Source organism: Zosterops lateralis, assembly GCF_965231275.1.
Source record: "Zosterops lateralis genome assembly, chromosome: 7".
NCBI lineage: Eukaryota > Metazoa > Chordata > Aves > Passeriformes > Zosteropidae > Zosterops > Zosterops lateralis.
Window position 1 is genome coordinate 31,567,825 of NC_139767.1, and position 18,130 is coordinate 31,585,954.

Consider the following 18,130-nt stretch of genomic DNA (forward strand, 5'->3'; position numbering starts at 1 on the left):
CTTTTGTCTCAGGTGTGACATTGCTTTACTGAAAAAAACAAAGATTTACTTTGCAAAACACTGTGAATTCCACAGATGAGAAGTCTCGTGTATAAAAATTTACATATATGTATGACAAACAAATTTGTTTTTTCCTTTACTAGTAGTTTCTTTGGCTGTCTTCACAGGATACATGAAGACAGGGACTGAAATCCCCATCTCAGAAACTGGGTTATTTGGCTCTCAACTACCCAGAGCAGCTGCTGGTGAGGCCTCAGGGACACCTTCTGCATCACAAACCCACGCAAGGGAGGCCCGCAGTGAATGCTGTAACAAAATCAAGACTTTTCCCTCTCAACCCTGCACTCCACTCATAAAAAGGGTTGCAAAAAGAAGTGTTCTGCTCTGCCACCCCCTCTCAAAAATAAACACACAGATATTTGTCAAGTGGCCTGTTTATGAGGTTTTTTTCTTAAAGGAGAAGAGCTGTTTTTATCCACCCCCTACTGAGGAATATAGTTTTGTCATAAAACCCCTGGGGAAGCAATTGTGTCCCTGTTGTGAACACCTGAAATCCAAAAGAACCCTCATAAACCCAAAAATCCTGTAATAAATGTTTAGCTTTGCTTTGTTTTCAAATGGGCTTTTAAAATATCATTTAAAATTCTAGACAAAAAGCATTCCAGTATTTCCTTCCTCACTAAGCACAAGTTACCTGAATTTACCATTCTTGGCTCTGGAAAGGGAGACAAAACATTCTTGGCTCTGGAAAGGGTGACAACAAGGAGTTGTCACCTTTCCTGCTCTGTTCTCTCAGCACTGGCTGCTGTGGATCTTCTTTAATGGGATTTGGGTGGCTGGGTCAGAGCACAGGCACACACTTTCTGTGCTATAATCACAGATCCCATTTCATATCATAACTGCACAGTTTTGATTAGTCACACCGGATTCAGGTGGACTCTGCTCCTTGGTTACTCACTCGTCATTAGGAACACAACACCAAAGCACAAGCTGGATTATTCCAGAGGTCCACAAGGCAGATTTTATATAAGCATCCACATAAAGCTATGAAAGACATCAGGTCTCATGATCAGCCACTGAGTATGGGGTTAGAAATAATGGGGTCAGTAGCCACTTGAAACATTTTTATGGCTTCCATTAAATGCAATCTGTCTGTGAAAGACTCAACATCTGTTTAGAGTCCATTTGTGTCTTTTCATTCATATTTTTTTTTTTTTTTTCCAGCTGGTAGATGGACCAGATTTTCAGTTACCAAGGTTTTCTTTCAGTATTTAAATACTCCCTATCCTATTTCTTAATTCCATATATAATTTCATAGCAATATTAGTTAGTGAGTCGTTCAGAATTTGTCTGTTTGTATAGCTGTGAAACGTCACTATTTTCATTTAGAAGACAACAGAGGAAACAAATCCCAAGAGATTTTGAATCATTTTCATAATCTTCTTTTAAAGCCAACCGATTTAGGGACAGAAAAATAAAGGGTGAAACTTGTTTACACAAATATTTCTTCGGGTCAGAAACAGAAAATTTCAAGCCAGGTATACTCTGAATTATTAGATCATATTGTTTATTACATTTGTATGAGCTTCTGTAACATGAGACACAACCAATCTACAAATCTCTATTTCCATGGTCCAGGAGGGCAATGAAGCCATTACATCCCTTTATTAAATTAATGTATTTTTCAAACATAGATTTTAAATTTCAGAAACTGAGATTATTTCTCCTTGAAAGCGCTGCTTATCTTCCCAACGTACTTTGTTGAATGTTATTTCTGCAGGATATGGATCCTCTTCACCTTCATCCAAAGCAGTGCTGCAGCTCAAATAGCCAAGGAGCTGGTGTCGATGCTGACCAACAGCTCTGCACTGACCAGCTCCCTGCACAGCAGTCCAGGGAATATTCCCTGGGGGAACAGGGAATGGAAGATACATTGATACAGACACCAGTTCTGGTGCTGTGTTACTCACTGCTCACTTACACATCAGCTACCACCCCAATCTGAACTCACCCCGAAATATTTTGGTGGGAGACGGAGTGTTGTTTTTCTTTTTAATTTATCTCTGCAGCTTCACGGGCTATTAGCTAACTGTAAAACCTGCACTTGACTTGGAAAATCATAACAAAGGATGTAAATCAAGTAAACTCTCAGAATACCTCAAATGTACTCTTGTGCATTACTATTATTGGTATGTACACACAACACGTAACAACACCTGCATTTACAGGTTTAACTAAAAAGTTTGAATACAAAACATTAAGAAATAAAAGATGATACTCACATATTCTTTTTATTTAATCTCAATACATTTATAAAATTGAGAGCAATGTAATTTACAGAGTAACCAGCAATGTTTTGGGTTTATCTGTGTGGCAGAAATAAGCAGAACTAGCACAAGAATTGGCTGGCACTGTTTAGGCATTAAATTAATCTCAATACTGCAAACATAAATTTCTGTTAGTATTACATAAGAATATACAGAGACTAAACAAGATGCTTAAAATAAAATATATTCTTATCTACTATATTTATGGGATTAAAAAAACCACTGGCCCACTTCAACTAAAGCATCAGAATGAAATCACATCCTCAAAGGAATTAGTTAAACAGTCCTAATCCTTCATCTTCTAAATCCAGCACTAACTCTCAGACTTTATATTGTTTAATCTGAACAGTGAAGAGGACCATCTTCTAGTTCTCTGAACAACATTATGATTAACCCTTCAAAATGAGAATCGAGGCACAGACCAAAGATTCAGGATGAATCTTCCAAGAATCCAACACCACACAATTACACTTAACTAGAAACATGACTAATTACATGAGCCTTGCCAAACAGCAGAAACTCAGCAAGTGTCAGTCTGTTCTGAATGCAAGAATTAGAAAAATGGCCATTCAGAAACTCTGCTGGGTGTTAGCACATATTTGTAAAAAGAACCTGATATAAGAGCAAAAACTGAACAGTATTTCTGTGTTTCAAACAGAAGGAGCTCAGTACAGAATAGGTGTGCAACAGTTGGATACATAAATATTCCACAGTGGGCATGGTGAGACCATGGAAGGATCATGTGCCACAACTGCTCCTGACAGGGTGGGGCATGAAGCTTCTTGGCCTAATTTTAGACACAAAAATTTATGGGCAGTAAATACCTATCAAATAGAGCAAGTCAAGAAAATACAGAAAGGGAACTAAATTACCTGGTTATAATACGAATTACAAATTATTCTCCGCCACAGGCATGTTGGTTTGTATTTATAACTAGATTATAATCCATATTAAAATGTCAGATTACTGTAAACAGAGACTGTATCTTTCAGATTCAAAACATTATTAACTACTCAATAACCTTCATAAATTGGAGGTAAGGGTTTTTTGAAGAACACAGACAAAATAATGAAGCAGTGAGTTTTTCTCATTGCACAGTATTTCATTTCATTAGGACTTCATCAAAGCCAATACTGCACTATAGCATGTGCCAATCTAATGATAAAAGGTTATTTCAAATTTTCATATACTCCAGATGGCAATGATTCAGAAAGAATCTCACTCTTTATTTCAGCAGGATTAGGAAACCTCTTATGACAACCTCAATTGACATTTCTCATCCTGCCAGCACTACAGTGGATCCTGGTGCCTGTGTTTCACATTGCAGTTGTCAGTATAATTGTACTATTACACACCAGTTGAGAACACAAATACAGCGCTGCAATAAACACAAAATATGGAGAACAGGGCTCACAGTGAAACACAGGCAAGCCTGGAACAGGAAAATATTATTTATCATTTCGCTACACTATCAATTTCAGCTGAATGAAACCCAGAATATTTTAAATATTTTCACAAGGACACTCACTAAAGTACAAAACCTGTAAAACTAGTGACCCATTATTCTCCCCAGTATACACTGAAATTGTCAACAAATATTTCAGCAACAAATCCAAATGGCACATTTGAAATTCAGTATTTTTTTAACATTCTACAGTAAATTCACACCACTACAAGAGACTCTCTCACTATACACTACTCCACAGGCTTAGACAAAAGAAGCTCTTTTCTCAGGGAAGGGCTGAGAGTATGAAGTAAGAACAGAACTTGAGAGACATTCGCCTTTTAAGGAAGACACTGACAGCTGAATTGTTTTGTGGTTTTCCTCTGCACAATTTGAGAATAAAAGCACAACAGCAGCAGACATTTGCTGTACTTGAGAAGATGAAGAGATACTTTGTCTTTACCAGAATTCATAATCTGAGATACACTTGCACTCAACAAGCCAATGGGAGGGATCTCCACTGTAGACCACTTTTAACACAAACTCACTTTGATGTGCTGTAATTGTGACTGTAATTAAATCAGTCAAGTCTCTGACTTTTTAATCTACTGATTACCTTGCTCTGCCTTACCTGCCTTTCATAGAGCAGCAGTGTTGGTCAGACTTCTGGTTTGTTAGTGATTTTTCCAGTAAAAAGCAATATACACAAACGCATTGGTACTTGCTAATAATCCATATGTGACCTATAAAGGATCAGCTTTGTCATGGTTAGTAGACACAGACTGGAAGGAATCTTCCAGATGAAGACAAACAGCGCACAGCAATAAAAGCCCAGTCAACTCAGTGCCTACAAAAAGGCTTTAGGATGAAGGATGAAACCTACAGCTAAAGAAAGAAAAACGTTTCCTTCTGATCAGGTGAGGCAGTGTCTCAACCCATGCCACATTCATTCAATTAACAGACTGCAGTTTGCAAACACTGATAAGGATACTGCAACTTAATAATCTAATCTGTATTCCTAGAAAATGAAATCACACCGTTCAAAACACACAGTTGGCTTGGATTTCCAGTTCTGGCATGATGTACATCCTTCTCTGCTATGTACTGGCATGGAAAAACAGACAATTAAATCCCACAAACATGGAAGAACAAAAACACTTGCAGAAAAAGATATGTCAAGTTCTAAAATGCAGTGCAACCTCCTGTGCCAAAGCAAGACCACAGAAATCCCTGTTCCTTTCAGTGTTAAACCTCATGATTTGACATCTACATAATGATCTAACCTAATGATCTTAAACATCTCCTCCTAATCACTTGTCTCATGTCAAATGCAGCACTTCCCTGGCATGCCACTTCTTCCTTCCTATCTGGAGTGGTGGTGAAAATCAAGAGTAAAATCTCTTATCTTCCTAGAAAGCAATGGAACTGGGATTCAGTTATCAAAAGAATGATGCAAAAGAAAAATCTTCTGTGTAAACTAAGAGTCTTCAACAAAATCCTAAAAGCCTGAAAGCAATTTCTGGGATGTGACTTGTTCTGAACTGGATTTTTAATTTCTCTGCATCCTTTTGCAGCATATCCTTAATTATCTGGTTGTCACAAGAGGAGCTCATTGTTTGATGCAATACAATATTCTCCTGACATCCTTTGGACAATGTTTTCAGGATAACCTATCTGTAGTTATTACACTGCATGCTTAGAAGATGGATGTTTTCTGAAATACATATTTAATTAATGCTATTTAACACACAGTTTGACTGAAGGGTAGTAGCACCCAATTGGTAAAATTTGAGATTATGGGGCGGGCACTACACACAGAATTAAAACCACATTAAACGGAATCATTTAAATCAATCTACATTTGCTTACAGTATCTGCAAACTGAAGCACACGTTATGACCAAAGATAATCACATTAAGGTTGCTGGCAATGCTCTACAATAGAAGCTATCTGAAATAGAAGACAGTAATTGTTACTAAATTGTGACAGAATCCCTGTGGAGTTAGGAGTTATAACAATATTAGTCATGTAGGTTCAGGATGATTAATGACACTGCAAAAACTATCAAGACTGTAGCAATTAACCCTTTACAGGCAAAGCCCACAGCAATTACTGAGATCCCTTTGTGCCATAAGACAGACATACCTGACTCTCATTGTTGCATTTTTAGTGCAGTTACCTGGCATCTTTCAGGAGCTGGTGGGGATATGGCCCACCAAGTTTCCTTATTTGTTTGAATAGTTTTGAATCTTGTCAGATGACTTAAAACTGTTCCATTTTTCATGTGTTTCATTCTTAAGTGTTCCTTTTAATGTGTTTAAGAAGGAAATTACCTTAAGAAGGGAAATGCCCGTTTCTTTCCAAAGGACATTCCCTCTGCTAAGTCTAGATCTAAACCTGGGGAGAATCAGCAGACAGACCTCACAGCTGTCCTTGCTGATACTGATGGACTAAAACCAGGCATCTTTTCTTTTTTACATCCCGTTTTTTCCTCTACATGACATGTGTCAAGAAAATGAACAAGCAGCATCCGTGCAGCTGAAACAAACTCCTTATGCCTTCAGGAAATAAATCCCTGAGGACAGACTTATAGAGTAACTATGAAAATGTACTATCAGAGTAAGACATGAATAATTAGAAGAACTAGATCTATAAGTCAATAAATACAAAGAAAAAAAATTCCATCCTGTTCTCTTAATGTTTATCATATACCCTGAAAAGCAAAACTTTACAAAAGAGTGCATCTAGTATAAAAGCTTTTCAGCTTTAACTATACTCACTGCAACCTTTAATAATCATATTTGAAATGTGTGGATAGAGGCAAACACACACTCAAAATATTTTGGTAAAAGAGTAAGATTAAAACTAAATTTTTAAGTTGCTCTGTCCAACTTCAAGCACTGAAAAACAAATGAACTGCTGCACAGCCTGTTACATTAGAACAATACTGTGGAATAATTACAAGTTCTAAGATGAAATTAAAATTACCATAATAATTCTCCTGTGAAACAATCCAATCTATGCAGACTACGAATTGCTACGAGGTTGAAAAAATGCATTACCACATCAAGTCAGGCAGATAAATAATTCTATTTTCATTACTTAGTGGAGATATTTAAAAGGTTATGCAGAGCAGGATGAAAAACTGATTATATTTGCAAATTATGTATTGGTCACACTGAAGGACCAGCTCTTTACTCACACACCAGCACTAGAAAGCCAGTTATGCAAACTGTCAGGAAAGATATGACTCTACAAAAGTTTCTTACTGAGGAGAGCAGAAGTCCCAATCTATTGGGCCCACTTTTGGGAACCACAGGTGGTATCCAGACAGGGACAACTTTGTGCCTATTTTCCTGTGCTGTTCCTTGTACCACTTCCTTTAAAGTACTTTTGTGAAAGGCCTTTTCTCCTCACTGTCTCATATACACATGAAAACCAGAAAACCCTGCTTTAAATCAAGACAAAACAAAGTATTCCTCTGTTATTCTTCTCAGAGACACAACAGTCAGGATTTCATCATCTTGTCCTCTTTCCCAAAAAAAATGTAAATTTCTACTGTTTAAGGTATTAAACTCCCCAAAAGTACTCAGAACACTCTTTTCCTTCTGCCCTTAATGAGAGGTGAATCATAGAATGGTTTGGGTCAGAATGGTTTGGGTTGGAAAGGACCTTAGAAATCATCTACTTCCAACTCCTCCATGGACAGAGATGCCACCCACTAAATCAGATTCACTGAAGTCACACCAGAAGGATGAGCACTTTCAAGGATCAGATTTTATCTGCTTGCAATTAAAATGGGAGTCTAGGCTCCCTGGTTTAGTTTGATGTAAAAATGTAAAGGTAAAACATAGACTCAGTCAACCAATGAACCTTTGAAGATTCCAATCATGTTCATAAAAGAGAAGTACAACTACGAAGATCATTTGACTTTATGTCAGCTTTTTAATCATATTATTCCCTCATGGTTTAATTTGCTCTGTACCTATCACCATCAATCTGAATGCACACCACTGCCCATTAATGTTACATTTACAGTCTACAAGTTTTATAGTACAGAAAAATCACTAATACAAGCCACCTCAAGCATCGAACAGGAAAACAAACACAGAAATTGTGATCATAAACTCACGTTTCTCTCTGATCCATTAGTAAAGGGGAACATTCTATAATCTGCAAATTGCATATTGAGCATGGGTTTTCAATTATTTGACAAAAGAAACCCCAAGTCTGAGAGGATAAGTAAACTAAAATGGGATAAATCCATGTTGTTTGGGTAGCAATTAAAGCTAATCATGAAATCAGAGGATCAGTCTTATTTATATTGATTTTAAGTGTGTGCGTCTTTCTGACTCTCCAAGGCAAATACTCACTTTGAAGAAATCAAAGTGTGGACATCTCGTGTGTGACTTAGTGGAGCACAGGGAAGATCACCAGCTGTGACAGGCATGTGCAATGGAGGTTTGAAAACTGCCCCATAATTTCCAGATCAGGAAGGGGTCAGTAATAAAAAGTCCCATTGTACAACACTAAAGGGTAGGACAAGAAGTCAAAGAGGGAATCACTGGGTTGGTGTAGAAAAAACTCTGCTGGACAATCCTGTAGCTCAAACCAGACTGATGCTTTTAAAAACAGCCTTTTATTTTACCAGAGTCATCCACGACACATCCTAAGGTAACACTTGTTCTTTGCTGGCCTTTTTCTCACCTGTTCTTACCTAGTTTAACTCTTCTAATCAATTTACTGGCAAATAATTTCTCTGTACACAGATCTCTTTGAATTACTGGATTTAAAAAGGTAAATGACAACACCGTTTCAAAGGTGACTGCTCATAGTATTATTCCACTGTAAGGATTTAAGGCCTTTATCACCACAGTGCCTGGGTATTTCCTCTATTTCCTTTTGTATATTCTTTGTTACACAGATATTATGAAATGTAGATAATGTTTTAAAAGACAGAGGTACATAATCCATCTGAAGTAGGGAATTTTCCACGTTTGGATTCGGAAAGATGGATCTGATTTTTACATGCATAAACTAGACTTTGAAGACATCTATCCCAATGAAAAAGGAAGCAGAATATCATACAATGTCTGAGAAACCAGTAAAAGGCAATAGATGCAAAATCCAGAAATATGAGTGTGATGCATCCTGTGAGCACACAGACAAATACAAACCAGACACAGGATTTCCTGAGCACACACATCACCACGCTTTTGCCTGGGGAAGATAAAATTACCCATTTCCCTGGTCCCCATGCAAGAAGCTTTCAGCAACTAAGGGCTGTCATGAAAACACCACCACATGATTTACCAGTGCACTGGGTACTGAAATGGGGCTGGCTCTTAATGCAGCCTCAGAGCCTTCAGAGTCCACAGAAGATGGAGAACTGCAGGTCCCTCCCTGTGCATCTTGAATAACGCCTGGAGCAAAGCAGTCCTTTGCTCTCTGAAAGTGCTACACAAGTCAAAATACATCATGCAACACAACTTGCTGAACTTCTGGTCCTGGCACGACTTCTGTGTTTCAAGTTTACCCCGTGTTTCAAGTTTATCCCGTGTTTCAAGTTTATCCCGTGTTTCAAGTTTCAGTCACTCTCTACAGCCTCTTTGAGATCATTGCTTTTGTTCTTTCTCAATTTCAGTACAAAAATATTATTTCAACCTGATGGTTTCTAACGTAAGAATGAGAATTTTGGTTTTGAAGAAAACTGAGCCACCACACTCATTGAAGGTATTTCTCATGTGTGTGTAGTTTCAAAACCATCATATTCATAGGTAGAACTAAAGAGTTCAGGCAAAAATTGGGCCTGGTATCAAAAATTATAAAATTTCCATTTGACTTTTTGTTGGTCAAACAACAGGAAACCAGCATATTTAGTACAAAGTATCCCAGAAACTCAGTGGGGTCAAATTCCATACAAACTTGGGGCAATCTCCTCTTTGGGCTAAGTTTCATGAGTTTAGTAAAGCCATTCCTTTATTTCCTGTCAGATGAAAACTATTCCCACAAAAGCTCCTTGATCTTACTTAGAAAGGTTTTTGACAGTTCTGAGTAACTATTATAGATGAAATATGTACCTAGGTGCTGTGGATGCACATAAATAAACATACTAATGTACCCACCCCAACAGTGTTAATCTAAAAGAAACTTCATTCTTTAACTCTGTCAATTCTAATCAAAAGTTAAGATCAATATCCTAAGCAGTAGGTCAGAGCCCCAGAAAAGCAGCATTCACACCATGTCCTGAGGCTTGTAGAGTCCAGCAGCTTCCCCCACAACCCTGACACCCACCCTGCTGCTCAGGGAAGGAGGTGGAAGAGTCCAAAGTGAAGGAATGAAGCTGAGCCAGGGAAGAAGGGATGGGTGGGAATAAGTGTTACTAGTTTTGTCATTGTTTATCACTATCCTACACTATATTCAATTAGCAATAAATTAAATTAGTCTTTACCAAGTCAAATCTTTCCCATTGATGGAAACTGGTGAGTGATGTCCTGTCCTTAATCCATGAGGGCTTTTTTGCTATTCTTTTCTCTCCCAGCCCCTCTTGAAAATAGTGAGTGAGAGACTGGCTGGGTGGGCACCTGGCAGCCAGTCAAGGTCAACCTCCCACAAATTTGACAAGGCTCATCTTGCAGTCAGCAGCAAGGCAGGAGCAGGTGAACATGAGAGACACACCAGATACGGAGAACTTACTTGTGTGTACACTTATTCACCAGTTTTCCTCGTGACATTTCATACAGTATCAGCTGATAAAATCCAGCAGTATCTAAAACCACAGGGCAGGATGACAAGGTCAGCCTTTGATCCAGGCTCTGTCTCTGGGCCAACCTGTCTCCCACAATAACCCTACACACAGCCCATGCATGGAGAATGACAGGAGGTTACTGCAGAACTACACAAAGGAGAATTGCAGACAACTTCCTCTGTTATATCTCCCTCTGAGAAAAGGAATGAACTCCCACATAGTACCTTACTCACCCCTGCTATGACAGAATCAAAGGAATGCCATCAAGAGCTGCCAGGAGAGCATTGTAATCTCCCCTGAAATTAGATTAAGATGTTATTAATGGCTGGCCTTAGGCAAAGTGACCACACTCGGGGCCAGCTGAGCTGGTGTGTAGTTCCCAGACACGGCCCCAGTTGGATGTGGATCACCAGCCATGGCAGTAAGGCCACAGAGGTGAAAGCAGGTGTGACCTCTAGATTGAGCAGACCTCAGAAATTACAATGTGATGACTCAACATTAACATGCTGATGCAATGCATAAAAATCTCCTTATCACAGCTACAAAGAAAATAGTTATCCTTCCCACTCACCTGTTGACAAGACAGAGTGGAGCTAGGGGAATTAACAAGAATTGGAAAATACACGAAAGATGTGCCTAAACCTACAACCACAGAGTTCTTTTATGCTATGTGTTGTAGCAGGTTTTTTTTTCCCTTGTCAGAAGCAACAGGCTTAACCCTACAGTCAATATTAATGTGAGGGGAATATACAGTCTAATGAGAATTGCACTCATCCTATTCACAGCACCCTGGCAGATCAAACAAGGACCATTTCCTACTTTTCCAATAACATATATTCTTAAAAGCCTGAGGCAATTTTCCAGTCACAGACATTGGTACCAATAAACAACACAACTTTAACAGAAATAGTTCTTAAAATTTACCCAAAAGGGATTTTAAGGTTTGATAATGGGCTCTTCAATTACTGTTTCCAGATGCACTTTAAAATAGCGTTTATTGAACTTGTTTCACTCAGACCAAAACAGTGATCAAAGTAACTTAAGTAAAGCTACCTCATTTACTGTTTTAACATTTAATCACAGTTTAGGGTCACCTGAACTGTATGCATTCAACAGACAACAAGTTCTATTGCTTACTGATTTACAGCAGGGAAATGCAATCAATTTATATTGTGTCTATTAGTGTACTTTTTAGAATGATACTATAAATCACACCTACTGCTGTGGGCAGAGCTGTTGCATTTCTGTTCCTACTCTTGTAGGAAAATGCTGAAAGCAGGAAAAGCACAGCTGAAACCAACAACAAGGAGGTAAACAAGGCACAGTGTACAACAACAAAAATGGGAAAGTCAGACCGCATGGCACTGTCTTGGAAGAAACTGGGCTGATTTCTTTTTATAGGGTAGGTCCCTGTGCATTTGAGAACTGTGCAGCTGTACAATGTCATGCCAAAAAGAGCCTCATGGAATTTAACAGCTGCAACAAACCAACAGATCTCAGTGGGTTTAAGAAAGAAAACATCAAGTATTTCAGCTCAAGGTGAGATTATACTACAGCAATGCAAATATAACAGCATCCAACAACAGAGTAAAAACCCAACGCTAGTATTAAACATTTTTGCTGCAGGGGCTCCACCACACCTCAAACATATTTCATCTCCAATAAAATTAAAACACAAATTTAAAACTACATGAATACATGTTACAATTCTGGAAAAGAAACTTCAGTTTAAAAGCTCTTTCAGCAGCTATCACATATTTATCAAACTAACTACTCTGTCAATTCAAGGCTCTGGCAGATTTATGCAGGTGTTAAGAAAGAGAATTTCGATTTATTTCAGACTACTGGGCTGAAATATTGCTTACTTGGTAACAACAGAAACGTCATACACTAAGAAAACCTCTCACCTTCTGAAGTTCTGCACCTCAAACCATATGCTTATATGACAGATTCAAGTTTTCACACAATTTCATTTAGGAACAGGGAGCATTGCTCTCCTGATTACAAAGGTCAACTTACAGATTAACACGAACTACTATATTTCATTCTTTCCATCATGCAAAGAAAATAATTTGAAATGTATGTGTAGAAAAAAATATATGTAGAAATGTCTAGGTAAATCCTTAGTTCAGGAATTACACATATTTAAAAGATTTTTGCTGTAGTGTATGTTCTTACATTGATCTATCTACTTCTGAAAGACAGAATATCTGAGCCCCAGTCATCTTCTTCACTTGGTTTTAACATTTCATCCCATCGGCATTTTTCTTGTCCTGTTTAGTTGTGTTCAAATTAAGAAAAAAAGGTTGCAAATCCTTCAAACAATACAGAATCTCTAGGCAGCACAAGATTATCCAGCTTCCAGTTCCATTATTTGTTCAAGCAGGATAAGAAAAAGTACACTCATTAAGGGAGAAAGTCTGTTTGTTTAAGCAAATACCCTAATATTCTACTAAAAATCAGCAAAAATAACCTTTAGTATTCATCATCACAAACATAATGTTTTAAAATAAAACAAACTATTTAAGTGACACATTCTCTTCCTGGCATCTGGCCTACACTAAAATAAAACCTGATGAGGCCAGCAGGAGTTTTCCTCACTGGAATAACAGGGCTAACCAAGTTGCCATTATTGAAAAATGATATTTAAGTTTGCCTTCAAACAGTTTAGCCAAAGTGCAGACAGCCTTAAAAAGAACATAATGCTGATTTAGAGGGCCATCACCTTTATCTAAATCAGAGGGACAGACATAAAGAGACAAACAACTTTAATTCAAAGAACTTGCGTCCCTCTGCCTCTCGATAGACCCAAGCACACTCGACTGCAAAGAGCAGTGGAAGAAAAAGAATGGATTAATCTGAAGATAGTGGACTTCAGGGATCCTGACTAATAAAATAGTTTTTCTTTTCAGAAACATGGTAGAAATGAATCAGATTGCTGCAGTTCCACAGGAATAATGAAGAGCTCTCCTGAAAAACTCTGAATATGCATCAGTTAAAATTTGATGAAGGCACTGAGAGCATCACTCTGGAGACTGGCTCCCCCTCACCCCTTCTTTTCCTAACCATGGCTCCATCACCTTCAAAGTTAATTTCACAGGTTTCTAGCTATTGCAGCAATAATACTGCTCTAAAATCAGGACCCCAGGAAATTCTTAAATAAAGATTAACATACAATAGAGCAAAATCTTCTAACCAGGAATACTCATGAGGTGGATTTATTTTGTGTCTATTACTCCAGGAGTCTCATCAGAATAAGTAAAATTGAAACTAAGGGTGAACAAAGAGGAACAACAGAAAACTAAAAAAGAAATATCCTTAGCATTTTTAATGGAGAATTTCAGAATTAACTGAACAATTTATGGTTTTTCAAAAAGATTTTTTGAATTCTGCAGAGATTCAGTGCAAATTATTCCAAACACAAAAAAAACAGAGGAGAACAAATTTTATTATTGCTATCAATGGTTTTTGCAGTGTTGCCTAAAAAACCAGATTCAAATCAGAGGAGCAGCATGGCAAACACTGAGGAAATAAGAAAAAACCCACAAAAAATGCCCAAAGCAGAATACCCTAAAAATCCCAAGAAACATAATGAGAAAAATAACCTTCTAGGTTCTTTTCACCTTATTAAACTGAACTTGAGCTTTTAACAATTCAGTGGTCTAAGGGAAGGAGTCAATATTCAGCCTTGGTGGAAAATATACATGAAATTCCCTTGTTTCTTTTGATTTTTTGGATTGTTTTCTTTCTGTTCATGACAAAAACAATAAAAAAATCTGTTTGATGTACAAGATCTCATCATGCATCATGAAAACAATAAATAATTCAAATCCTTACTATTATCATATGAATGGTTTGTGTTAATCCCTGTTCTAAGCTGGTTCTCTTGTAAATGGAGCTCTGTTCTAGCCCAAAGCTCTGGCCCAGGCAATGCAGGAAGAGATTTGAAGCAGGTCCAAGCAGGATGAGCTTGCCCAAAGCTGCCAAAAGGCTTCACTTTTTCTTCCTCTCTTTATTCAGATTGATCAAACCAATTTGTGTTTACAAGACACAAACAACCACATACTGACTTATCAGTGGCTTGCACTTCCTGAGAACCGAAGACCTACGCTTAGAATATTATTAGGAATTCTAGCAAACGCAAAATCCCTAGAAATGAAGATTTTTCACCATTCCATAAAATGATGGCATAAACCTTTCAAGTATTCCAGCAATCATTTAGCCAAGAGCCTGTGGTGTTTATGGAACTTCAATGGGAGAGCAGGTTTTGCCTTAGATTAGATTCATTCAAGTTATCAGCAGGTCTGGACAATGTTTCAGCACCAAATATGTTTTTCCCATTTTTGAATGCAGTTTACTGGTGGTACATACCTGGAAAACTGTTCCTGCAGGCCCCTCATCTGAGCTCTGCTCCTCTCCGACTCCAGGGTCACCTCCCGTAATCTTTTCTCACTCTCAAGTCTCAAATGTCTTTCTTCCTCCAACTCATGTATCAGCTTCTCACGCTGAAATACCATAAAGATTTATTCATTAATTTTACACATAGACCGCACTTTTAGGAAAAAAAAAAAAAAGAGATTTAATTTGGGAAAAATCAACAAAAATCAAAATAATTAACCAACTAATCCAATCCCATCATTTATGTGCAGCACTGTCACAGAGGGAAGAATTTTTTTCCAGAATATCCCATCACACTGGGCTACTCTTCCTCAGCTCACTCATGGAGGTCAGCACACTGAAAAACAAACAACCACCCTCTCCTTCAAAGTGCTTTTCCTTTGCCTCCATTTAAAATAAAAAATTATATTTGAGATCTGTGACCCATCTTGCTTGAATGCAGACGTGGAGAGCATGAAAAAAATCAAGAGGCCAACTTGTCATCCATCCCTAAAAATGTTTCAACCTCACAAGGAGGAAAAGGACTTAATTCTGCAGCCACTGGTTTTCTTGTTTTGGCTGAGAGGAGGATTCCTATCAGTAGAACAGAGTTTATTTGAATTTACTTTGTCAAATACTATGATAATGAATGTGTTTTAAAAACTGAGTACAAAACAAACCAATATGAGAGTGATAAAAGTGTCATTAATATTACCAACAGCTCTCAAAGGCAAGAAATATATGGGTTTTGCTAATTCTTAAAACACGGGACCCAAAATCCAACACACAACATACAGCACGACCTGGATAAATCTACATATGTCATGGCCTAACCTTTTTTTTTTTAAGAAAAAGAAAGAACATCATATAAAGGGTACCTAAATATTTTAAAATCCTAATTCAATAGTGGCTAAATACAATTAAAAAGGAGCAGAAAAATTAACCTAAAAGTTATTAAAAATGTTATTGCAATTAAAAAATGCATTTACAGCCTTTTCCATGTGATCCTGTTAAATGGAAATGAACTAAAATTAAATTTTACCCTAGTGAATTTAAATGAGATAAAAATCAATAAAACTCCCAAGGATTTCACTACATGACTCTCTGTCAGTGATGGGGTTCCCATGTCTAGGAACAGGTGAGGTCACTGTAAAGCTCCAGTGGGTTCCCTACCCATCTGCTTTGTGCCTGTGGTGCAGGGAGATTTGCAGCCTGTCAGACAGCCTGATGTAATTCCACCTCTGATCTCAATTTTCATGACATACCTGCAAAAATGTATATAGGAATTATCCCTACAGTTTCATTAGTAAATAACAAAGGTATCTCAGAGATGAGCCATTAAATGGGGGAGACAGGCTATTTGTACAACTCTCACAGCTATAAATCTTACTGGATAATAATTTACAATAGCAGTAACCAGGGGACCAAAAATATGAACATTGCCAAGTGGAAAACGGATCTTAAAGACAGTGATAAATAAGCAGATGCCACAAAGGGAGGCTGCAAAGGTTTAAATGAAATATCTATATGCTCGTGAAAAAATAGGAGGAATTACTCAGAGAATAGAGGGGTTCTTTCTGGTTGGCCATATGTAATACCTGGAAAATGGAAAACTGCACAAGAAGAAACAAATTACTGGCAAATAAATACATTGTTCTAACTAAATTATCTAATCACTGTCCTTAGTGTTACACAGCCATGTCCCACCAGGTGCTGAGTAATCCTCCTGGTTTTTGTGCCACAGGAGGAAGAGCAGAGAGCTCAGCACCAGGCAGAAGACAGACAGCAAATGGCTGATGGAGGATAACCCAGGCTAATGATATGGGAAGAATATTCACAGCAGTCAGTATTGCTCCAGCTTAGATCTCATCAATGCCAACTTCAAAATGATCCTGCTCCAGAAACTCTTGCTGAATTGCTGTCAGCATCTTCTCTTGTAGGGAGGTTTCACTGCTGCTAAAGGGACATCTAGGACCTCCTGAGTCAGTGGGTAACAAGGGAAATGAGATAAAAGAAATACATAACTACCACCTGGGACTTAAGAAAAGCTTTCAGAAGACACTGATGTCTACAGAAACTGGGCTTAAAACCAAATATGCAGCTGTTCCTAGAGGAATTGAGAAGCCGCCTTGGAGGAAACTCAGGTGCTACAATGAACACCTGAGTGGCCAAACTGACCCAAGGCTGTGCCTGAGTTATCTGACACAGTAAAGATTAACTACAACAATGGACTGGAAAACAGAGATTCAGCCATGCCCTCATGGCTTATTCAGCAGCACAAGAGCCACAATGATATTATTCTGATAGAGCAACTACCTCTGCATGTCTGCTATGCTGACCCTGCTCTGGTCCTCAAATAAATCTTCCTACATGACGTACAAAGCCAGATCTCCACGGGTAGGACAGACAAAAAGTGACACTCCAAAAAGCAGATGAGTCTCCTGCTCTCCATCTCGCTGCCAAGGTTTCTGCAGGTTGCTCCCAGCTCCACTGCCTGTCCTGCAGAAGGGCTGTCCTGTACCTACAGGCACAGTCACACTCCTGCCCATCATAAACCCTTCTGGTAGAGAACTGCATAGACAGCATAGAGTCACAAACCCAAACTTCTCCCTACAGGTCAAAGAGCTGTGCAAGCTATTTCTAGGTTTCATCTACCTCTTGCTGATAGGCCAGAGAATGCTGTTGCTGCCATTTACTCCTGTTCACATGGGGAAGGCTATGTTATCATCCTAGGCAAAAAGATTGGCACATTCACATGGGGATTTTTTTTCTTAATAAGAAATAACATAGGAATTACCTTAAGAAAAGTGCTCTTAAACGAGCAACAAATGGGCATTACAAGCACAATAACATTTCAGGAATGAAATCCCTAAACATTACGAACTCCTGGAATGAGCTAAGTGTCCAGTTCCAATTCAGCCACCTCACGGGCAAGAATTACAACACATCATTAGTTACACGAGCACGTACTGTTGCTGTACAAAACTCCTGCTCCTTTCATGTTTAGGGATGAACAACAAACCACTCACAAGGCTACAAGACCAGAAACAACAGCACTGACCTATGGCCCTGAAATTCTGGATTCTCTTCCCAGCTACCAAAAGCCTCCTGTATGAACAGGGCCAAGACTTGCCCACAGGAAAGCTGCACAGCAACAACACCATCAGCCCTCACTGCCGGGATTCTTCACAAGAATTTATTGGCAACCTTGCAGCACTTCTGCCATTTCTTGCA

The 18,130-nt window shown here is 38.3% G+C and overlaps 1 protein-coding gene across 7 annotated transcripts in view; it reads right to left on the reverse strand.

Annotated features, from left to right (window-relative positions):
- The window catches only part of NCKAP5 (NCK associated protein 5), a 417,071-nt gene that overhangs the window by 158,445 nt on the left and 240,496 nt on the right, over positions 1–18,130 (reverse strand). For all 7 annotated transcript variants that reach the window (XM_083865018.1, XM_083865017.1, XM_083865019.1 and 4 more), the window contains one exon: positions 14,891–15,024. In XM_083865018.1, coding sequence (XP_083721144.1) covers positions 14,891–15,024 — 134 coding nt within the window. The remainder of the gene's footprint in view (positions 1–14,890; positions 15,025–18,130) is intronic.